Raw genomic sequence first — 24,745 nt, 5'->3', positions numbered from 1 at the left:
GTATCCAGTTATTATGAATGGTATTTGATCCTATTATTATAATTATTATTTCAACCAAGAGAAACAAAACTCTTGTAGGGTGGGATCCTCAGGAGTTACCAACTCTGGCCAAGCTGTGTTTGGCTCGAAGTTGCTGAGAGTTTCACTGTTGATTTTTGTGGGAGATGGGTTAGGTCACTGCACAGTACTTTTGAAATCCCACCTCTAACTATTTCTGAGTTGAGTGTGTGATTATTTCCTCACAGGGAGGAGTCCATCACCACAGCCTTCCAAAAACACAGGTGATACACATCAGTCAAAATACCAAATTCCAGTAACTTAAACCATCTCCTTTCTGAGCAGATTTATTAATAAAGCTAATAGGCAGATGCTGAGCATTTGCAAGCACAATAATGAAAAGTGTGCTGTGGGCTTCACTGGAAGTTCTAAGTGCTGAAGCTGTCCAGGATCAGGCTTTGGATGAGCCATTCGGGACCACGTGTGGTCTCTCATAGGCTGGTTTCATGCTTGCTTGCAGTAGTTGGAACTAACCAGCCATGACAAAAAAAAGGAACATTGCAGGTCTTAAATTTGTGCTGGGTGCTACTTCTGCTTTTAGAGTGAACACGATCTGAAAGCCCCTCTGCACTCAGCCTGTGAAAAGCACTCAGCATGTGCCATAGCTTCTGAAATCTGCGGAACAACTTGTGTCAGTGCGTGCTGGAGGAGCAAGCCTTCTGGCATGTACTGCACTCCAGAGCTAACCCATCTCCTGCCCTCAATTTTCAATTTTTCAATGGTATGGAGTTGCCAGAGGTGATGGGGAAAGAATAGCATGTAAATTTACTTTCAGGTCTCAGGCCCTCATTCTACTGGAGTGACTCACTTGAAGTGATACTAGTGTCCAAGATAAACTTCTCAGATGTGTCATACAAATGCTTTTTATCATAATCTGTCAATATAATTAATTATCTTTGGCTCAGCAGCCTATCAATATATGTATTGCTGCTACACTATCTTTCTAAATGAGTGTGTCTATACAAGTTGTTTTGGATCAGCTTTTAGCTGTGGAGTCATCCTGGCTTTCGCCAATGTTTCTGACTGTTTCTGATTGTTTCCCACAGTCTCTCTGACATAGTGGTGAAGTTTGTGCACCTTGCAGAGGTGTGGCATGGTGCTGGAGTCAGGATCTCTTGTAAAAGGCTTTGCTCTTTGTGCAATGGCAAGTGAAGAAACAAAGTATGTGTATGGGAAATATGGAGGGGTTTCTGAGTCAGCAAAGCAAAGGGGTTGTAGATGATGCTGCCTCAGGTAGTCACACACTTGTGCAGTGAAAATTCCTCTTCTTTCCCCAGCTGGCAAATAAATTGCCTGGTAGGTGGAGATTGTGTTCCAGCGTGTTGGCAAAGGATCTCTTGTACATAAATATGCAACTTTCCATGTGTGGTGTTGAACATGCGGAATTATTACAGGAGTGTGCATTGTTACAAAAGAATGGATTTAGATGCATTTTATAATGACCCTTTTGCTTGTTTTCTTATCTTTGCAAGTGCATCTGAAGAATTCATAACTTGGCATCTAAGATAATTCAAAAGAGTTCCAGTGAATAATGTAGTTTTTGTGTGTCTGAGCTGCAGATTGTATTCTTGGAAGTCCTATTTGAGAAGTCAGCTAAATGTGCTTTCAGCAGTGTTCTATTTCTTAAGTCATAGGAGCAAAGAAAACTTTGAAAATAAAATGACAGTTGAAATGAGCGTTGACAATGCAAAGCAATAGCGTAGGATTATAGATATGTTGTTTTAAATATATCTAGTAACGTTTTTAATGCATCAGAAATGGTTATCTAACTTCCCTACTCAATCTTACAACTTACTATGATAGCTGACTAAGAAAGAGGGGCTAACTTTGTGGAAGAAAAGTATGAGTTTTATGGTTGTCCTTCTTGAAGGCTTCCAGAAATAAAAAAACAAAATCCACATCACATTTCTTCTTTGAAATACATTTTGTTTGGTTTATCAACTGGGTAAAGAAAAATGATTGTGTGAGTTTAAAAGAAACTGCATATCACAATTTCAGGTTGTAACATCTGTTCAGAGAAAGGGAAGGGCAGGAGAAGTTGCAACTTCATTTTCCTAGAAATGTAAGATTGATTGTGTTTTCAGAAAGAAGTTTAGATCTTTTTAGTAAAGACGCTCCTTTTTCTAAAAGCTCACTATTGAGCCTTGGGAGAAGCATGACTAAGCTATATGCTGGAGTCTTAGCAATGTGAAAGCAAGTGTTTAAAAATCGGACTGTATAGAGATGATTTCTGTCTGAATGATGGTGTTGCTTCCTCAAAATCATTAATATTCCACTAGTCTAGAGCAGGACTTGTGCTGTGCTGGATGAATGTGTTTAACTCAAATCTTTTCTTCTCATACCTCTTTGCTTCTTTACACAGGGAATGAAGTATTTGTGCATTCCTGCTGCTGACTCACCCTCGCAGAACTTGTAAGTATTTTTTAAAAGTAAATCATGAAACCCCAGAAATCCTATGGTACCATGATGCCTATTTTAAAATTTGCTAAAAGTTCTGATTCTGATCTCTAATGAGTATTACACAAATAAGGGGTTTAATCTGTTAGGAAAACACAGTAACACTTCATTTAACCCTGCTTTTTATGTGTGTTTGTAGGAGTCTCAGTACATAAACACTCTTGATTTGTGGCATTAAACTTCAGAAATTCCTTAGTAAGTGAGCCTAATTCAGTCACAATTTATTCTAGCCACTGTTTTTGTCAATCTTTGTGTTTGGCTCCTCTTTTTTTTTTTTTTTTTTTTGTGCCAACTGCAGCCATTAACAAAACACAAAACAAAGTGCTTGAAAGAGGTTTGAAGCCTGGTGCCTCAGGGGTTGAAATGAATTCCTCACAGTGGGCCTTCAAAACAAAGTCCCTGTGTGCAAACTACCCCTGTGACAATCTGCTGGGGACTTCTTGAACCTGCCTCAGAAGTCCCTGCTGCTCTTGGTATAAGCTGGCATGGCAGGGAGTTTTCTGCCCTGCAGTGACTCTGACCTTGAGGATATAGGTACTGCAGCTAGGGTGTCCAAGCCTTGCTCTTTCTCATCTCTGCTAAAGTTCGCCTAATGCTAATTGCTTTACCCCTGGTTTTAATGGAACATGCCAAGTTTTGATTCCAAAGAGAAATCAAAACAAAAGGACTTGGATGGTGACCAGCTCTTTCTTCTAGGGCTCACTGTTTGTGTTGGGTTGAGGTGATGGGGGTTTCAGCCACATCCTGCTACCAAGTTTTGGTAGAGAAACAAGTAGTGGAAAGAGGCCTGGTAGGTATGGAAGGAGCTGCAGCACTGCTTTTCTCTTGTATCACAGCAATAGTCTGGCTCATGCTTTTGGGGAATATTTTTAGAGCATGTGTTTCTCTAGAAATAGTCTAGAAAGATTCCAGTGTGGCACTTGATGTGTGATGATTTGCCTTTTCATTCTGCATTTCTGTCATGATTTTGGGTGAAGGAAAAAAAAAAGCACCACACCCCACCTGCAATAAAAAATACCCTAATCTCCTAAATTTCAGGTCTGTGATGAGAAGGCTGAGAGCTAACTGCCTTTGTCATGGACAACTTCCGTGGCCTTAATATTTAGAATAAACATAAATAAATTTAAAGAAATATCCTTTTGGGAAGGAAAGCTAATATGAGATTAGAGGAAAGCATTCACATGTCATTAATTGTTCACTGGCATTTTGAGGTATGTAGCATTTTTGACAATGTTTTCTAAATCTTCTTCCTTTCTCAATAGAGATAAATTGGGAATAAAAAGAGAAGGGATGGCATTTATGATGAACATTAATCAATGTACAATTGCCCTCACTGTTAAATATCAAGGAGTTATATTGAAAGAACAGCTCCTGTGCTTGCGCTGTCTGGCGCAGTACCAAGGCTCTTAAGGCTTCAGTAAGAAAATAGAATATTTGCATGAATATTGTTTCTGTTATGCTGCAGGCATCTAAAATACTTGCTTTGGTATCAGGTGGTTGCAAGCAAACGTCATTACTTCTAATACTGATACATTCCATCACTTAAAATAAAACTTGATGAGTAACCGATTTTTCTTCTTTTACTTTATACAGTCCAGGCCTTCAAGTAAAATCAAATCATGATGCTCACAAATAGCACCATTGCTTGCTTTGCACATGCAGTCTTCTGAAAGAAAGAGGAAGTTATTTTTGTTCAGCCTGTGAGGACTGGATGCAGTCTTATCTAGGAGTGGTTAACCATACTGCCTGTGCCCACTGTGGAGGGAGGGATAGCTAGAGAGCAGGAAGGGAATTGGTCCCTCTGCAACATCTTTGCATGTCTGCCCTCTTCTTCTGAAAGAGGGATTCTGTTGGTTTCTTTCTAGGGAGAAAAAAACAACCAACCAAGCAGCATCCTGTATTGCAGGTTCTTGTGTTCTCTTAGCAATGGTTGACAGGCACAACTGATGGGGTGAACTCTGCTCTCTTGTCTGTTTCCCAACAGCAAGGACCAACTGGAAGCCTTTTACCCACTGAATTTTGGGACTGTGAGCTCTTAATGCACTTCAGCTCAGTTTTTGTGAATAAAACCTTCGGTTTCTCGTGTGAATAATGCATATTTACTCCTAGAAAACTTTAGTGGAGTTCTTTTCCTCAGAGGGATGACTTGCCAGGGAAATACAGCAGGGATTCCCCTGTTAGCATGTGGTGTTCACTAAAGTGTCTCAAAAGCTTAATTTTACTCCCCTGTTCTGCCCCTAGCAAGCATGGGGAGAAAGCAATTGCTTTTCATACTCAAGGTACTTCCTAGATTTAAATCAGTGTTTTCCCTGGTCTGTGAGAATTTTACCTTGGGCCAATAACTGCTCCAGAAGAGTCATCTTCTTTAGAAGTTATCACTAAAAATTATTTCTATAGAAATAAAATCTTCCCTTCCTGCCCTGTTCCAGTTAATTGTCTTTGGCTGCCTGTTTCTAAGGAATTAACCTCCAACAATCAGGTGGTTAGTGGTGATAATACAGAAGCCAGATGACCTATTAAGAGGAGAAAATTTTGGTAGATTTTTTTTCCTTTACATCATGAAAGGAAAGAAACATCAAGATGCTTTGTCCTATCTGATTTGGATACTATCTTTTTAACCTTTATAAATATTTGTAGAAGTCCAACTAGCAACAAATGAAAATACAGCTCTGTTATCATAAGTCTGCTCTTGGTGTAGTTTTGAATTATGCAGCGTGCTAATGCGTAAGTTTAGATAACTTCTACAACATCCTGGTAGGGGTGTTGTACTGGTGGTTCTTCCTGTGGTGTTTTCCCACTGTAAAGATGATGCAGTTCAGGACCTAGCTTTCAGCTGGGAGATGCAAGAGTCAGATATCATGTAATAAATTGTCCTGAAGTCCAACAAATGGGCTGCAAATCAACACATTTGTCAAGTGCTTTCCTGTTAGAGATGATAGTCAACTGTTTTGTGGTTACTGTAAGACTTACCATTCTTCTTTGTGTCTGGCTCTTGTCACACAGCTAACTGGTCCTCAATCTTAGTTTTCATCTGAATATGATTTTACCATAACTTTGAAAATGAGTTTAGGCAACTGTGTCTACTGGCTCCAGAAGAGACCCTGATGCCGTAGGGTTGTGGAGGAGTACATACCTCCTTTTCTCTGGCTCAAGATGAGGAGGGGCCAGGGTGCTATAGAGCAGCACTAATTCTAGATGTAACTAATTCTCTTCTCATTTTCATGAATGCCTGTAAACACACTTGAAAGCACATCAGCAGACTGAGCATCAGCAGTGAGGAAGGGTGAAGAAGACTGGGTGAATGGAGTTCATGATGTTTAGTACCTTGCAAAGGTGTTATGCTCAGTCACAGATATTTTTCAAACCAGAGTGTTGGAAGTGTCTTAACAAAACTTGTGTGAGACCATTGAAATGAATTCACTCATGCATGAAGTTACCCTCCTGGCCAGATTTTCTAGAGAGAAAGAGAAAAGACAAGAAGATCAGATTGTCAATACAACCTAACCAAGCTTCAGCTGAGTGAATGCTTTCAATCTCAGCTAAGCTTTTCCTTGTGCAATAGTAAAGCCTCTTGCACATATAACCAGAGATCTCATTTGTCCTCTAAGTTTGTTTATGTGAAACCTCTTGTGCTCCCCTGGCAGACCTGAGCACCGTGATTTGTTAGAGCTCAGCCAGCACAGTGGTTTGGCTTGGCAGTCCGAGTACACATGCATTTGTAGGGCTTTGTCTTCACTTATCCTACATGCTTCATCAGTTCCTTGAGAAACATAAAACCCTGAGTTGACCTACTGTCCAAAGGCTTGGGATTGCATTGTGCCTTGAGATTTTCCAAATAAGCTGCTCAGGTCTTCCCTAGTTGTGTTTTCTATGTTGTATCCAGTGATGCAGGAACTGCATTGGAGAGGGAGTCCCGGGCTTTGGGATCTTCTTTTTGTTTATTCCAGTTAGATATCGTTGCCTTTGCAAGTTCTGCAGGCAGTGACATCCTGTTGCATCAGTGTTGTCCTTCAGGTCAGGAGTGTTTTTACAGTATCAGCAGCTGCACTGTTAGGCAGGAAGGGAAGCTTCCTTTTATGTGGGTATTCCTGATTTTTGTGTGGCTGCTGGTTCTGGGCTGAGGTTTTTTTTCTTTTACCCTTGTGGTATAATATTCACTCAGAAAGGGGAAACATCTTGAATACAGGACGTTGTGTTTCATGGGTGTTGAGCGCAATGTGCTTTCAGGTTTGCCCTTGCCAGCAGGCCTGGCAATGACTGCCCCCTGAGAAGCTCTTTCCTCTGCCTGTGTTGCCCACATTACTGCTGCTTGTGAGCTTGAATTGCAAGAGCACTCAAAGGCCACCGTGAACTCCAGCTCTGTAGAGCTAAGAGGTGCTGCTTGCAGCTGTGGTAAACTGCAGGCAGCACCAAAGGCAGGGTGTGCAACTTGGAACTGGGATGCAAAGAGGCAGTTCTGCATATTCACTCAGATGATGACAGCTGCCCACTTGCTATCCTTCACTATGCCTCACTTAAAATGAAAGGGGCATATGTAAAGGATAATGAGATTATAAACCCTAAAGTTTGCAAACGGAGTCTTCTCTACATTTTCTCCTCTGCTGCTTTAAAACAGGCGGGCTCTAGGCTGACACTCTGCATATGGGCAGAAGGGGTACTGCTGTCTGAAAGGAGAAGACTGGAAGGAACTAAAGAAAACAGGGCTTGAATTGAGAATTTTTTCATATCAGAGACAAAAGGGAGTGATTTCACATATCCAGGCAGAAAGTCTTAATGTTTCGACATGCCTTAGCACATGGCTTGAAGGAGGAGGTAGAGTTGGAATTAAGCATAAGTTTGGGTAGCAGGTAGTGTCTCTTTGTGGGAGACATTACGTCTGGAGAACTGCTCGTGTAGTTGTGCTGAGTTCCACCTGACATCTGAGCACACAAGGACATGGGAGGTCAAGTTACTGCTTTAAGAAGTATCAAACACAAACCGAAATACAGACTTGACAGTCATCAGAATAAAGTTTATCACACTGTAGTGCCTAAAATACCAGTTTCTTACTCGGATAGAGTGGCGAATAACTTATGCCAGTGAGTTCTGTGTTTAATTGGCAGACAATAACTTTTACTTTGTAAGACCTGTATTCAGTTCTAAATTCTAGAAACAGTGTGAGGTGAGCTTTCGGATATATTTCTTTCTTTCTAAGTAGTGATTTTACTAAATGCAGCACTTTCTTTATCCTCCTTCTGCTTTTGTTTTCAGAGCAAGGCATTTCAGAGAGAGTATCAAATTTATCCATGAGTGCCGGCTCACAGGTGAAGGCTGCTTAGTTCACTGGTATGTATACAGCTTGCTAAAAAAATTCTTTCTAAGGGTTTCTCTACCTTGATTTGGATGTTCATAATTTCAATAAATTAGTGGTCATCTCCCCTCTGTAGCAAAATCCTCTTGGACTGAATTGCTCCCTTTATTCAAAAAGCCCCAGAAGATTTGCAAATGCTATTAAAGCTTATGTTAGGACATTCGAGTCTCTGGGGTGGGCAGCTGCTTGGAGATGAAAGGAACCCAAGAGATTCTTCTTGACCTTCTCTTATCAAACATCTTTGTGGGATTTATTTAACTAGGAATGTGCTGGCTGAAGACATACTATTTATTTCTCATCATTTTAATTGCTGTATTTCTAAATGTGATTTCCATAATCCTAATAATTTGATTAGTTCCTCTAACTGTTTTGGTGACTTCAGAGTTGTTAAAAAAACCTGTCTGAACAGAAATTGATTTTTTTCCTCCTCTTCTTAAAACTGCTGAAGCATTTAAATGTTGTGTTTGTTAATAGCAAGACCCTGTTGGAGAGATGCTCCTGGGACTGTAAGGAATAGAAAAGGACATCCCACCCTGGGTTTTTTGTTGCTCTCTGCTATTGGTTGTGGCCTTTGTGCTGTATGTCCAAAGGACATATATGAGTCTATATATGGAAACAGAGTCATCTCATTATTTGAACACTGGACTTGTACACAGACCCTGAGTATAAATCCTCACTTTGCTGTTGACTCGTGACAGAGCTGTGCATGAGCCATTTGGTCAGTCTTGGTGTACAGAAAACAGGAATAAGTAGTCCGAATACTGATAGAGTTTTAAAAAACATATATTTAAATTTGCGAAGTATTCAGAAACATACAATGGTGTAAGAGTCTGGTTACTCTTTATTTTTACTGTGGTAAATATAACTCTTAACACATTCTTTGTACTCTGAATAGAAATAATTCTGAGTTTGTCCAGTGTTGTCCAACCAGGCATCACGAATTACTCTTACTCTATCCCAGCTTTTCATCTGGGGAAACTGGAGTCCTGAGAGTTTAAGCTGCACAATGCAGTGGATAGCAGAAAGAGGAACTCAAGCAGACATATGTACCTCTTATTGGTTCAGTTAAAGTTCATTTTGGCTCCATGAAATTGAAGCCTTTATTCATGGTGGAGAGGAAACAGTCTTATTTCTCTGCTCTGATCTTTATAAACAGTAGAAAGAAAGGGTGGCTTAATTCTGCCTTTTTAAAACCCAAATGTAACTTAGAATGTGTGCACTGTCCCCTGCTTTTGTGACTACTTCATACTTTTTTCTTCCTTTTCAGCCTCATATGAGTTACCACTCAAAACCCACTTTCTTGATCATGTAGATTTTCTTCTGCTGCATTTGAAAAAGTAGCACCAAAACTATTTAACTCAAATATTTAAATATTCCTTCCTCATGGCAAGCAGCACAGCGGTCTGTGATGTTGAGAAGTAATGCTTTTAGCTGTGACAGGTGAAGTACAGCACTGCTTCAGTGTATTGCACCCCCTTCTCCATGCAGCCTTGCAGGTGTCTCCAGGAGTGTCACCCTGGTGGTTGCCTACATCATGACCATCACAGACTTTGGCTGGGAAGATGCACTGTCTGTTGTCCGTGCGGCGAGATCCTGTGCCAATCCAAACATGGGCTTCCAGAGACAGCTACAGGAATTTGAAAAACATGATGTTGATCAGGTAAATGAGCTACAAAAAAGAGCTGTGAAACACAACTCCAAGTCAGATCATGGGCTACTTCTCATTATTTTGTGGTCTGTGTGTTTTATCTGACTCCCCGTTTTTGCTTTGAGGGAATGGCTTCTTAGCCCAGCCAGTTCCATGAAGGAGATACAGATAGATCTGAAGGTGTCAGGGAATGCTGGGTGGGAAAAGGGATGAAGGACAGCATCTAAACACCTCCTGCCCAGCTGTGCTGTCAATGTAGTGGTTGCTCATATGAGCTAAGACACAGTTCAAGACTAACACCTTTAGAGGGGTAAAAGGTAAAGGGTGAATTCTCAGAACACAGGTAAAAGGCCAACCTCTACCTACCAGTTGGATAAAAGTAGTGGGTTTCCCCCCAGCACATTCATTTGGACTAGTAAGCAGGAAAGAAATCATCATCACAAATCTTTCATGTGCAGGAGTTAAACTAAGTCCTCATTATGGTTTGTCCATAACCCAAGTCCTCCCACCTTCTGTGGCTAAGAGTTGATATGTTTTTTGATGTTTAGGGCAGCCTCAGATCTGACCCTTTTTTTTTCTTATTAGCCTTTGAAAGTTTTGTAGCACTAGGAGAATCAACAAAAGAGTTGGACTGCCAAAGGGCTTTCATAAAACAAAAATTAGTTTCTTACTCCAAAAAAACCCCATCCTACGCAAAAGACCTGCTCCCTGTGGGTGACTGGTGACTTCCACTTACGTTACCAACCTACTTTGGCTGTCCCTTCCATTTTCCATTGCTCAGCATGTTGTTGTTGTGTGGGCTTTTGTGCCTATTCTGCTTATTGAAAATAACAACACAGGCGAACCAAAGTCGGAAAGCAAAATACACGGGACAAAGGATGTTGGTTTTTTTATTCCATCCCTGTCATACTGCTGCAGAAAGCTCAGAGTTTAGAAATTACCATTAGTTTTGCATGATGCAGCTAGCAACTGTAAATATTTGCGTTTTTTTTAATATTTAACTGAATGTTTCCTGGATCATTTGGAACTGGTGTAAATGGTAGAATAACTGATTTTTAAGAGACAAAAGTCAGAGAGGGACTTTCCAGACTTGTCTCCTTCCTCCCTTACAGTCATTTCTACTCTAATTGGTTTGGTCTAACAGCAATGACAATTAAGGCTGTATGCAAATAGCCTGATAAAGACAGTAACGTCTCTCTTTTTTCATCCACCATAGACTGCGCATTCTGTCTTTATTCACTGAGGGGGAGGCAGTAGGTTGCAAAAAGAAGTATCCACCTGTATTCACTGGCTGGGCTGTAGTTTCTTACTGTCTCTTAACAGCAACCACATCCTCAGCAGGTGTCTGTTTACACACCTGATTTCAGTGGAATGATGCCATCTGCCAAGGGCGTGAACTTTTTTCAGATTTCAGCAGCATTTGGTGTTTTGCTGTTCCACTAAAGGGTGGTGGTATCCTGTGGGCTCTCTGGAATGTTGTCCTCTAGATCTTGGTCTTATAGAGTGAGGTTTAGTCACTAAGGTCACGACATAGTTTGCACCTGTTGCAGACTTCCACATGGTAGCCTGAGGCTTCAGATTTGCCTGAGGACTTCTTTAAGGAATAGGAGGAAGCATCTATGATGAGGTCTTGTCTCCCAATATCCTAATAAATTATCTTTATGGATCAAGCTATTTCATGAGCCCCAAACAGAACAAAAGTATGAAGGTTGAAGTTTGGAAATGTAATAATTTCCCCACTGGGACACAACAGTTGGAGTCTGTGTTTACTAGCTGCTTCTGCAGGTAAGCTCAACAAAATTGTCAGGAGTTGGACAGTTCATCAGCTGGAATTGTCCTCAGCTGGACTCAAATTCTCCAACAGGGAAAGAAGTGTCAGAGTTGAGTGGATAGAAGAAGTACACATGTGAAATTTCCACTCTTTCCTATGAGACAAAGTTATCTGTTGGCACATCTGAATCAAAGAAAAGGAGTGGGGGGATTTATACAATATGCACTTATGGAGCTTGTTGGCATACAGGTATCTTGTGGTGAAAAAAATGCGGGTTTAAAATGAAATCTCATGACAAAAGAATTCATTTGTGTTATCAAACACAAAGATACTGCCTCAACCTCTGAAAGCACCTGAGCTGAAAATTGCTGCAAACTGAGGAAATGGCCAGTGAAAAGGTCCCAGCATTATTGTCCTGCCATTGCTTGATTCTTTCCTCATCATTTATATCTGGTTACTCTCAAAGCAGGATACATAGCTGGACTGACCATCAGCTGGGCCTGGTACATATGTTACCATGTACCATATTCAGTCATTCATATCAGTAAGATATGGGGCCCTATTCTTTAGCTTATAAAACTCATTGACTATTTCTTCCTGGAAGACACCTATTAGGATATACACACTACGTTTTTTACTACTGGTGTTTGTGGGCTCAAGATCAAAAACCTCTAAGAGTGGTTCACTTTCTGATCTTCAACCTTCTTGCAGCCTTTTGTGACTTGGACAAGTTGGCTGATCATATTGGCTTCCATGCTAATTCCTCTTATTCTTTGTGTATACAGCAGGAACAGGGAGATTTTAAGTCCAGGATGTCCTTTCCCAGCAGGTGTTCCTTACTCTGTATTACTCCAGTCAGCCAAGCTGTTCCACAGATGTGTCATTTCAGGAGATATAAGGAGTCTCAGTGATTTCAAATATGTGATTTGAAATTTCAGCTGTGCATTCTGTGCTGCTATTTAAGTACATGCAATATCTGCAGTGCTTTTCTTTAAACTGTATATGATCTTAAAGGTTATTGAAATTCTGTAGGACAGGAAGAAGAATTACTTCTCCATCCATTTCATGTTACTGTTAAATCATTTTGTATATGTCTTTTCAATTTCTCCAGTTCAGGCAGTGGCTGAAAGAAGAATATGGGGAAAACTCTTCTCAGGATCTGCAAGAAGCCAAAAATCTTCTGAGCAAATACAAAGAGCAGGCAGAGTTGCATCAGACTACTGGAGGAAGGCAGTGGAATAACAACTTCTCATCTGTGCCATCACTCTCATACAGCAACTACACAACAGAGACCTAGTTGCAAGAGGTCGATTTTTTTTTCTTTCTACTTTTGCAAAACATCTTGCCATGTTTTCCATCCCATCTTCAAGACTTTCAGCAGTAAACCATGCAAACTGTTGATTTATAGAAAGCTTCTTGATGACATTATGTGTGTGTGTGTGTGTATGAGTGTGTTTCACACAAGTTAGTAATTCGGGCAGGATCAAGCTCTGTTTATGCCCAGAGACAGGATCCAGTTACTGTGGCTGAGGCAGTTTGTCTGCCAGCCACAGCTATGTCCCCTTCTGCCCACATTGCCTGGCATTTGCTGTGAGGTTAGCTCAACTCCTCTTGTTGTAGGCTAGCAAAGGGCTTGGAGAGATGAAGTCGGGTGATTCAAGCTGTGGCAGTTTGGCATTTCTGCACTCGTAGTGTGGCAAAGGTGTTACTGCACCTGAAGAAGGGAACTCAAGACTGTTTCTCTGCTGCTCCTGTTCACAGTCCATTGGCGGGTAATAGCGTGGAGGCGGGCGTGAGCTGGAGTGCAGGCTGAAAGCTGGAGCAGGTGAGACAGGGGCCCAAGTACCTTTCCCCAGCAGTGGCATCTAGGAGAGAAGTGGGACAGACAGCTCTGAGTAATAACACCTTCAACCGCCACAGTTATCTTTGCTTCAGTGCCCGTGAGACTGAGCTGTCGGCAGAGCTGCCACACACCAAGAGCGCCTAGGCTGTTACCACAGCTCAGCTGATGTGCAGTGATTTAAGCCATGGTCCCTCGACTTTGCATCTGGTCTCCCAACATAAGCTTTTCTGGAGCATAGTTTATCATGTCTCCAGAGCCACTGAACTTCATTCCCCATGGAACACGAGCCTCTTCAGCACACGCCCCTGCGCACACGTTAGCGTGTCTCCAAAGAATGGGCTCGGTGTGAGTGCGAGCACCTGGTTTCTTTGCTTATGCTGTGGTTTGCTCTTTGACTTCAGCTACCTCAAAAATGCTGTTCTTGTCATTGTGGTTGTAAACGCAACCTTGAAAATTGCCTTGTGTAAACTTAATCTAACACTGAGTGAAGTAAGTGGGTGCGTGTGTGTGCAAGAGTGTGTGTGCACGTATATTTCAAAATGTCTGTATTTGAGAAGTTTATTGTTTTCTTTTAAAATTGGCCACATTTCTCACTGGTTTAAAGATTGAGTTCTTGGAATTCAACTTCCCCGCCATTTAAACACCACTATATATTTCGCTGTGATCAGATTTATGGGAATACATTTGTACAATATGTTTTAAACTAGGTTGAAACTGGGGGCCATACTCCGCTCTTGGTAGCGTTGTGTGTTTCTGCAATGGAGCCATTGCCTGACTCAAGCGGCTTGAAAAAGTGTAACTTCAAACATGTCAGTAGGGATGCTGGGCAATGTATTGATTTCTGATGGTGTTATGTGGGGGGGCCCTGATGCCAAGATCATGATTTCTTGTCTTTGACTTGGAGGATGGAAGGCCCACTTTTCTTGAAGATTCTAGAAAATAAAAAGTACTACCCAAACAGCCAAGATAGAAAACTAAAACCAAACCCTTCATTTGTTCAAGTGTGGTGTATATCATGCTAAAAGCTGAGCACTGAGTGAGAAGCCATCAGCATACTAAGTAGTGTCCAAATTGTGTCTCTTTCAATTTCTTTGGTACTCCGGCCTCCCATTCCTTCACAAGGTTCCTCTACATGTGATTTCCTGCTTGCAGGTGGTAGTGAATTCTTTGGATGGGAGCAAGATTTTTGGGCCATGAAAACTCTGGCTGTTAAATATCTGTTGTTAAGTATCTTAAAAAATATGTTATGGCTTGTGAAATATATGATATGGTCGTGCATATCAATAATTGCCTAAAAGGAAAAAAGGGAATGGGGTGGAACTTACTGTCCATTTCATCTGAGGTCAAACCTGCATCAGGGTTCTCATTGCACTAAGTTCTTGAAGTGTACTCAGCATGATGAGAGCAGGATAATCATAACTTTGCTGCAGTAAGGGATGTTGCTGGATTTGGGAAAAGTGCTGGAACTGACCTTGTTTTCAAGCTTGCAGCTAAATGAACCACTGCCTGTTTGGTATATCCAGCAGTTGCTCTGTGATTGCCTGGTAAGAGAGGTATTTAGCTTTTCCTGCAAATAATAGTCTGGTTAACAATTCCAGCCCAACAGTGTCCACATTGGCAGTCCTTTCTGTGCTCTGAGGGTAGATGTAATAATTGGAAAATGTTTTCCTCGGTAACAGGGTCTGACACATGTTCAGGATGCATGTCCGTTTGTTCAACCCTACTCATAATAGGATACGTCGGGCAGCATCAGCCCGCCCCCAAAGGGCAGCTTTGTCAGAAGTATTCTGCCTATGGTCTTGCAGGTATCCAGCCAGTCCTTCCTGTAGCTGGCTGCCAACGCTGTGTATCCTATAACACTCCTGTCCTTTCAGTAGTAGCGCTGTGGGTGCTGGTAAGTTGCCAGTTCTTTTACTGTTCTGACACATACAAGGCAGAATAGGAGATATCTGTTAATTTTCATGTGTCCAAGATTAACCTGCATTGGTTTTTTTTTTTTTTAATAGTTTGTTTATGTCCAAAGAGTCAGTCCCCTGAACAGGATTTTTTTTGAAACTGAGTGTGGCTTTAGGGCCATGTAGCCAACATCAGTGTGTGTTACGCTGCAGCTCCAAAGCAGATACAGGGTAAGCTGGGAAGACGGAGGGAATGCCGTATTGTCAGTGAGTGGGAGTGCTTCTCTCTTTTTGAAAGGCAGAAGGGGTATTTTCTGCAGTGTCTGCCTTCAACATCTTCTGTAGTGGTCCGTGTGTACTGCATACTGCAGGTAAGAGCAGTATAAGAGCAACAGCAGTCTAAGAAAACTTGAATCTGGTTTGTCCATGTAGAGAGCAGAACGATGGTTTACTCCCTAATTACCACGGGTGCAGAAGAGAGAGCTACAGTTCTCACCTTTAGCCTTTTGGAGAGGGAGAGGAGCTAACGCAGACTGAGAACGTGACATGATTTGTCTTCCAACCAGCCTTTCGGTGGCAATTTGTAGAACTTTCCAGCTATCTGGAACATGACTAGACCCAATTCACATCTTAGTAGTTGGCCTTTGTAGTGTAGATGATGCATTCAGTTATTTTGTTTCTGTACTTCTAAACACTGTCCTCATTTTGATGTTCACTTGAAAATGTATAAAGTTTATAACACCTTACTGGATATCCAGATTTGAAATGTATAATCGATTTTTTTTGGGCTAAACTTGATATCCATGTGTGATTATAAGCAAATGTCTAGTGTTTTAGAAACTAGGTAATGGATAAATGCATTAATAGTATTTGTTACTCAGTTTTTTAACCTGGAAAAAGTTGCTTCCTTACATTTTGTGGTTGAATGGGAAGATATGGCAAATCATATCTGTTTTTTAAAAGGGATAATAACTTTGGTTGCTATAATGGCCGCCACCTATGAAGATGTCAGTGAAAAATTATAGCAATTATTCCACTAGTTTGAAAATTCTAAATCTGGTAAGCTTCTTGATTCTCTGTCTTCCTCTTCCTGGGCATCTTAGCGAAGCCTTGATTACTTTTTCCAAATGTTTGTATTTAATACGTTCTACAGTTTTTTTATAAATAAAATTAAATGTTAACACCTGATCTGCTTTTGTATTTCTTGAAATCGGTGATAGTGTCCAGAAGGCTTCTACTCGCTGTTTGTATCCCTGCAGGTACAGTGACAGTACAAGACTAACTCATTTTGGTGTTTTGATTCCTTTTTTCTCCTGCACACAGACTTCTTGAAACTACCTCTCTTTTCACCAACTACTTCCAGGTGAGTTCAAGAATCTTCAGCAAAAGCACCTCTTGATGGTCTCCCAAGAGGTTCTTGCATGTTGCTGTCTTACTGATTGTTGCTGGCCCGTCTTTGCAATGGGGTATGTGGTGAAGCCAATGTTCTTTATTATTTTGAAATACCTTCTTTTCCATAGCACACTGATTGAGGGCTTAATCAGCTGTAAAACTTACCTGGTTTTCAGGCTGGCAGTGTTCAAGGCTCTCAGTAGTGGTCTGTCAGAGGAAGCTGATGTAAGTGGCAGATGATTCTCAGGGGAAAACATTTAGAAACTTATAGTGTAAGGGAGAAAATGCTCCGTTCAAATCCCACAGATAACTCACTGAATTTCTGGTTTGACACTACCACTGCTAAGAGAGTATTTCTGACAGTTGGGCAATTGGGAAAAAAAAATCCAAACCTAAACCAAAAAACCCACCAACCTGAGAGTATAATCAGTGAGATCATAGCCAGATCTCATGGCCACTTCAATCATTGCTGAGGGCTGAGCTGTTTTTGCAGTGGGACTCCCTTGTCATGAAGGCAGAAATAGATGCTCAGGCACAGTGACTTCTGAGTCTTCTCTTTTTTCTCTCTCCTTCCTCTCCCAGAACTTGTCATTTTATATACTATTGGGAATATGTGGATGGTGATTCCTAATGAATCTTGGGCATGCAACTAATCAGTAATATCCTCCACTAGAATAAAGTAGATGGGTCTGTAGATAGCTCTGAAAGTGATAGATACACCTTATTCAAATACATTTCATAATACATAATACATCATTTATCTTCAGTTTAAATGGGATTGCTCAGATTTTATTAATGCGTGTTTCAGTCCTCTTCATGTCTTTCTATAAAAAGACTTTAAATTCAATACAGCCTGCTATATGACACTTGAATTACTACTGTGATTACCTTCTTTCTCCCATCTGTTATCCATAGCGGTGTCTTAAATATATGTGCTACGACATCGATGAGACAGAAAACATGCATAAAGTATAATCCTTTCTGATCTACGGAAACCTCATAAGTTTTAGAGAAAGCTTCTCCTCTGCCTAAAGGAAAACAGCAGTTTCCAAAGGAAAAATGCTTTACTGCTTAATCTTCCTTTTCACCACTTAGTACTTTTCAAGAGTAATTTTTAACCAAATCACATGCAAAAATTGTGCTGGAACCGTGGTGCTGTTTTGCTGTTCCTGACTGTGTATCTCATTCCCTCCAGTGTTACATGGAACTGTCGTGAGTTCTGGAAAGTGGCAGTTTTGATCTAATTCCTGGAGTCCTCATGCAGTTGGCTGAGGGAAGTAGAGGGCATACCTGCATGTCCTTAGATGTGTTCATAACCTAAAAGGGGTTTTGGGTTTGCCAGCAAATTATGGGAGTCCTTCCACCTCCTCAAGAAGATTGCATTGGCAGAGGGAAAATAATAATGGTCTGTAGAAAATATTAGCGTGAGGAAGATGATGTTGCACTGTGCAGTGTTTATGTAGATACCCCTGGAGACACAGGGCATGTGACAGAAACAGCTAATTTCATACTTTATTCCCAGCAGAGCTTTAAATGTGGGTCTCATTTTCCATGTGGCCCAGCTCCTGTGCTTAACTATTTCACTGCTACATTTCGCTGTTCTGTCCAATATTATTGTTCTGCCCTCAGCCAAGGAACAAATTCTTCTTTATATATTTGAATGTATGCTTACCGATAGTGAATTATGCCAGCTGCAGTTGACCAAAACTGAGTAGCTTGTAAGTAGCTACAGGTCACTTCTTGTAGTCACTACAGGTGACTTCCTGTAGTTTTCCATGTAGTTTCTAGTGTAAATATTAGGAGTGGGCATTAATGAAGTGTGACCAAGGGGTGTCCTTTTGCCATTGAGCTCAGTCCTGAGACTGAGCTGTTGTAGGAGACTTGGTTCTGTTCATGTGAGCCAAACACATCTGCAGTGAACTGAGACTAAAACTCACTTGCAAGCAGCCTCAAAAAGTGGGATTTTCAGCCAAACCTGAGCCCAGTTTCCATTTTAGATGAGACAATTATGAATGTGCAGGTTTGTATTCTCCATTATTTATTGAACTATGAATAGAGAGATCAGAACCAAGACACTGAAGCTACTTGAAGTGTGAAGTGTTCTTAGGTTGTTTGCTTGATTGGTCATTATTCATACAGGCATTGGCAATGCAGTGTTAGACCTGGGAGGAGACATTTACAAATGCACCCTTTGAAAGCCTGAGTTGATTCTCCTTTTTCCCTTCTTTCTCTGGAAGCAAGTGAGTTTTTATTTAATTTGTCAGTGGATAATACAGCGAATGGGATTTTTGGGATTTTTGTTGCAATTTATTGCATTTCTTCTCCTCCTTTCATCCTTTTACCTTTGTTTTCTGTGTGTGGGTTTGTTTGGTTTTTTTTTGTTTTTTTTATTTTTTTAACAACTAGTATTTATCCCATACTTTTTGACTCAGGGTAAGTGCCAGTGTGTGGCTTGCAAACAATTTGTTTCCTGTAAGTATGTATTTATATTAATAAATGCTCTTGCAATAAGGTTGCTGATTTACTTAATTGTATTAACAAGTACATTTTGGCTGTCTCTGTATCTGTCCTGTTACGGTTGGGGTAGTTTTCTCCGAAGCTTGATGTGCCTTTTGTTGGATGTCGTCATTTTCTGTGGCCTTCTGGCTCTTGTACAGCACTGGGTGCTTTGGATAAGTAACTCTGATCCATGACAGCGTTGAGCCTGTCATTGAAAACATTTGAAAATGATATTTTATTTCTGATTTGTATGCCAAAAAGCAATGTTCATTGGTGGACCAGCATCCTGTGCAGGCTACTACTGATTGCAAACATTTTACTTGATCCTCTCCCTTATATTTTAAAGCAAGATGGGACTTTGTTGAAAGTTTCTAAGTAGGGAAAACTCAGTCCAGTGTTTAGAGGAACTATATGTTGAATGTGTCAGAATTACAGCTGTGTATATGCATGCTCACTCTGTATTTTTCCAAGGGTTGCATTTTGGAAGTCTTTACAAGTTAAGTCTACAGCATGTGACTTTCCCAGCAGAACAGCTTATGGAATCCCTCAATGTCTCAAAAGGAAAGAAAAGAGAAAAACAAACAAAAAATTCATATTTTTGCACATATTTTTTGGAAGCTGTGCAAGTGTATCTCTATCATTTCTCAGCCGGGTAAGGCTGTATGAACTTAACCATCAATAATAAGTTTGGAGGATGAATGGGAAAAGGTATAACCACCAGTGGGTATTAATGTAATATAATAATTCATTGGAAATGCACTCTAGACTCTGCTGTCACTGAAAGAGTCTTAGATACCTTACAATATTTTCTTTTCTTTTAGAGTTGACCTTCATTTCCCTGGGTTGGTCACCACACATCAATGTTTCCCTTGGGAGATCTCACATATTTCTAGCTGGTCTTCTGTCCCTTAAAATTATACCTCCCTGATAATGCACAAATTGCATAAATGGCATAGAAAGGGTGGAAAGAGCACCGTGTTGCAGTAAGACAGACTATGAGTTTCCATAATCCTTTTTGAAACAAAGGACTTGTGGTTTTGATTTACCAAGAAGGCATACTGAGTCTGTCACCTTTGTCCAATCCATAAAATGCTGGACTGAGCAGCATTTGGGATTCTGTTACTAAATCTCCTACCATTTGCTGTGTGATTATGCAAGTTGTTTCAGTCTGGTTTGCTTCATTTTCCCAGTAAAATGGGGAAGCAGCTACAACTTTCCCTGGTACAACTTTGAGATGCCCCCGATGAAAAGCATTGCATCGATGTTGGTTGTGTATTGTCAAATGAGGTATCTGCCCTCCATCTCAGGGGTGTCAAAACATGTTTGTAACAGAGAGATCCTGAAGCAGGGCAAGGAGCTGTGGGGGTGTTAACACCTTCATCCCACCTGCATATGAAGGTGCACAGGATGGTGGTTGGATGTAGATGGGAGAAAATGAGAGATCTTACTCCCCCAGGAACCATTTGCTATATTTCAACATGAACAATAAAGTGCATCTGTCATAATTTCTATATGAGAAAAAAGTGGAGTGAAGAGAAAGAGGCCCAGAGCAATTCTGGTTGTGACTGTCCTAGGTGAAATTAATCCCTCTGGTACATCGGTTGGACATAAGATTGCAGGTAAAAAATTAAATGGTTGGGATATGTAATGTGCTTGTGATTTCAGGAATGATGGGGGGAGCAGCGGGCGGCAGACAAAGGAGGAATAGCACATGGCAAAAGATTAAAGCATTAGAATAGCTAAAGGTAATGTGGTTAGACTTCTGAGGAATGTGCTGATACCTTCCATGTACTCCAGGAAAATGTCTGCAAGCTAAAAAAAAAAAAGGGATTCTCCACAGTACTTTGGATATATGGCTATGGTGATAGAAAAAAAAGTGTTGTCCTGATTTTCTTGTTCTGGAAAGAATGTGCATATGGTGAATTCATCTAATAAAGGCTGTTCTGGCAGATGAGAACTGGAGGAAGAACAAAATCAGTGTCTCCCTGGCAAAGGTGCTGCTGCTACTTTTGGACTGCTTCATGGAAGACATGAATTTGATTAATTTCCAAAGACAGCTTGGAAACTCCAGGCAGCAGAGGAAGGGACTCCCCCTTGACTTAGCTGTTTTTCTCTGAATGCACTGCACTCTGTGAAATGCCATCAGTGCCACCTTTCAGGTAATTTCTGAGGGAAGGTCAGTGTGTGGGGATTCAGACTGAGTGGTCAGGGAGCCTCAGTGCCTTGAAACACATTGAATTTCATGCAGGAAACTTGCAGTGCCTGCTGTGGGCACCTCAGTTAAAAAAGAAAACCTTAAATTTCCAACTGTAGTAGATGCAAACTGTGTATTGGAGAAGCCTCTGTCTCTCTACTGATGGCCAAAGTCTCCTTGTCGCTCTCCAGGGCTGCCTCAAGCACTAAGCCAGGTAATTAGGATCCTATTAGTCCCTTCAGGCTTTCCTCCCTCCATTCAAGACTGAATGGAGGTGGTTGCTGGACTCTGTGCTGATCACTTATTCAAGAAAGCCGAACAGTTTAATCAATTTTTAATTGGAAGCATGTATATTAGGGTGATTAGAGACTAATAGATTATTTACCTAGCTGAAAATAACTTGTGTGTGGACCAGGCTGTGGAAATAGCAGAGGTAAGAGTAGGGAGAGCATGGTTTGGTGAGTGCTCTGAGAGTGATTTGCCAGCTCTGATGGGAAACAATAAAGGGGAGGAAGAAACAGTAATCGGTGAATCAATCCGCACAGCTCGTTTAAAAATACCTCCTTTTTTGTGGCTTTGGTTACAAGAATGCTTTGTGGGCTGTAGAAGAAAGGCATTAGTAGCTGTTTTAAACCAGCCATATTCTAATTTACTATTTCATGAAGTACTGTGAACCTCTGAGCAAGAGCATTTCCACCTGTGTGCTTGTTGGGGGAGGGAGGGCAGATGGGCAGTGGATATTTTAAACAAGAGGTTGCAATTAAAGCAAGAAGGAGCTTTCTGTAAGTAGTGCTAGGCTGCAGCTGGGTACTTTTTTTGAGAAGGGATGGAATGACATACTAGCAACCCCATTTCAATAGAAGATGCCTGAAGGAAATACTCGACAATGGAGTTGTAAGAAATGACCACGTTCTCCTGGGAGATGGTAATAAATAGGGTCGTGTCTCCATCACCTAGAGTGAAACCTGCACAGTGTTGCCAGATGTGCATCCCAGCTGGTTCCGTGCTGTGACATGGCATGCCCTGGCTTCCCAGAGGGCTGATGAGCTGGGACAGCTGGATTACTGGTGAACTGCATGAGCCATACCCCAGGGAGCTGGGAGCTGATTGTGCACTGGTTCAGTTTGGGACAGGATTAGCCTGACCACCTGCAGGGGAAGCTTTAAAGATTTGAGTGCAACCCTAAGATAAGCCTTTAATGCACATTTTCAGAAGTCAATGATGCTTTTGGCAATTTTGCATTTTGGCCATCCTTCAAAGGAGGGTGATCAATATTTGTGGTCTGTCGCATGTTGTTGCAACTTTTTGGAACAGCAGCTTCACATTTCAGGCAGGACTTTAGCCAGGCCCAGCAGGTACACAGTCATTCCTGGAGCAGAGTCATAGCAGTCACAAAAGGGAAGACCTCTGCTATGATGTATCTTCCCTTCCACCTGTCAGTTATAACTAGATGTGGGAAGAGATTATGAAGACCCCCTCTAGAGAGGCGTAATTTATTTATTTAGACAAGACTACTGAGTATAGCCCAAAGTTAAGGTTTCAAAAGATCTTCCAGCAAGGTGGTGTATCCTGACATCTGATAGCAGGAACAATGAACAAGAGAGTAGTTTGAGTTATGCAGGTATCTGCTGCAATCGTCTTTAAACATAACACATAACATTTAGTAGAAGAGAAAAGCTCGTAGTCATTGTAGGACTTTGGGCTGTCATCAAATTTCTCTTTTTCCTAAAGTCTTCTAGAGCTTTGCATCAGTGACTCTCAGTTTCTGTCACTGTTGGTGTGTTGGGCAGGCATGGTGCACACTTGTTAAGCCCCTGGAGGTGAACAGTCATAACAGATAGGCTGATCTTAAGGGGGTTTATAGTGCTCTAGCTTAGTGAAGGTAAAGCGAAAAGCATAATGACGTTTTTAGAGGAAAGCCAAGTCAGGCTTTGATTTTGGTCTGTTGGTTTCCTGCTGCTTTATCACAAGGGAAAATCTCTACAAGCAAATAGTGGCACTTTGTGCGAGATGGAGGAAAAATTGGAGGAACTTTCAGGAACTGTGTAAGTTTCCTGAGAAAGACGCAGTGAGATAGAGTAAAGGTTTTGTTCTGGAATTACTTAGAGGGCAGAAAAGATGGCTAATATTGTGTGTAATCAGAAAGGTGAAGGGGAAAGGACACTTACTTAGAGAATTGCATTGACTACTGTATCCCAGTGCACCAAAAAGTCCCCCAGAACCCAACAATGAAAACATGACCATACTGATGGTTCTAGTCCAGAGTGAATACACAAACTAGCTGCCAGTGAGCTGCACTTGACAGGCCAATGGTTAGAATACCATTCCAGTATTGTGGAACAGGAATATGAGGAAGAAGCATGAATGCATTGGTAGAGAAAATTGAACCCAATGCTGTTCAATACCTCATAAGTGATCTGAATGATGAGATCAAGGATACCCTGATGAAATTTGGTGATGATACCAAACTGAGAGGGGAAGTGGACACTTTGGAAGGGAGAGCCACCCTGCTGGATAGATTGAAAGAACAAGTGAACAAGAACCCTATGAAGGACAAGTGTAATATCTTGTATCTTGGAAAACATAATGCAGGACTGTATCACAGATTGGGATCTACCCAGACTCTCGGCTGGTCCTGGTGGACAAACAGCTTGAGAAATGAAGGCTCGGAGAGAACTTTATCACCATGTCCCAGTATTTATAGGGTGGCTACAAAGAAGATAGAGGCCCCTTTTTAAGAGGAGTCATGTGGAAAAGATGAGGGTTAACGAGTATAGGTTACTCTTGGGGAGATTACTATTAGTCACGAGAGGGAAATGTTTCCCAGTGAGAAGAATCAACCATTGGAATAATCTCCCCAGGCAAGTGGTGGATTCCCCAACACTGGATGCTTTCAAGAATCAGCTGGACAGGGTGCTGGGCCATCTTGTCTAGACCATGCTTTTGCAAGAAAGGTTGGACCAGATGAGACTTGAGGTCCCTTCCAGACTGATAATCTGTGATTCCATGGTAAGATTTAGGACTTGCACACTTAGGCTACATGAGCCCATGCTGACTTCTGATGTTCTCCTGAGCAGGTCCACTCAGTACTGATATTTTATACTTTAAACTCCTGCCCGTGCGGAGAGGTGAAAGGAGCCAACAACCTCTTCTCCCTTAATCTCTGAGGAGCTTCATGAAAGTGCACCCAGCTGAACAGTTTTTCTCAGTTCTGCAGGTATAAGATCAGACCCTTTGCTTGTGCTCTTTAGTGGCACCAACGACTATCCTCATCCCAAGGCACTGGAGGCATGTGTGACCTTCTTTGAATGGCCTCTGTGCTCTGGAAATGTGAGTTAGTATTTTGAAGTGTTAATTTATAGACTGAGAGTTGCTAAAAGGATCCTATTTGATCTCTGGCAAGTGTCAAAATTATGAGAACTTGATTCCAGGAGACCTTTGAGGGAAGAGGAAAGAATTGGTCCCAAGCAGAGCCCTTTTAATATGGATTTCCAAATGAGCCTTGGGCAGCAGTAATTATGTACTCGAGTTCCCTGTCAAACATTTTTTTTACCCTAATGAGGACAGTCTGTCCTGCTGCTTCTCCAACACTATATGATGTGTTCCTTATTTGCCTTATGAAAAATAAACACCAGTCTT

At 41.3% G+C, this 24,745-nt stretch overlaps 1 protein-coding gene across 7 annotated transcripts in view; it reads left to right on the top strand.

The window, feature by feature from the left end:
* Positions 1-16,209, top strand: part of DUSP22 (dual specificity phosphatase 22) — a 44,068-nt gene extending 27,859 nt beyond the window's left edge. For all 7 annotated transcript variants that reach the window (XM_068198408.1, XM_068198398.1, XM_068198436.1 and 4 more), the window contains 4 exons: positions 2,420-2,469; positions 7,765-7,839; positions 9,353-9,524; positions 12,395-16,209. In XM_068198408.1, coding sequence (XP_068054509.1) covers positions 2,420-2,469; positions 7,765-7,839; positions 9,353-9,524; positions 12,395-12,580 — 483 coding nt within the window. In that variant the 3' untranslated portion in view covers positions 12,581-16,209. The remainder of the gene's footprint in view (positions 1-2,419; positions 2,470-7,764; positions 7,840-9,352; positions 9,525-12,394) is intronic.
* The last annotated feature ends 8,536 nt before the right edge of the window (positions 16,210-24,745 follow it).

This window comes from Anomalospiza imberbis, chromosome 1, assembly GCF_031753505.1.
Source record: "Anomalospiza imberbis isolate Cuckoo-Finch-1a 21T00152 chromosome 1, ASM3175350v1, whole genome shotgun sequence".
NCBI lineage: Eukaryota > Metazoa > Chordata > Aves > Passeriformes > Viduidae > Anomalospiza > Anomalospiza imberbis.
This window is presented reverse-complemented; position numbering and strand designations above follow the sequence as displayed.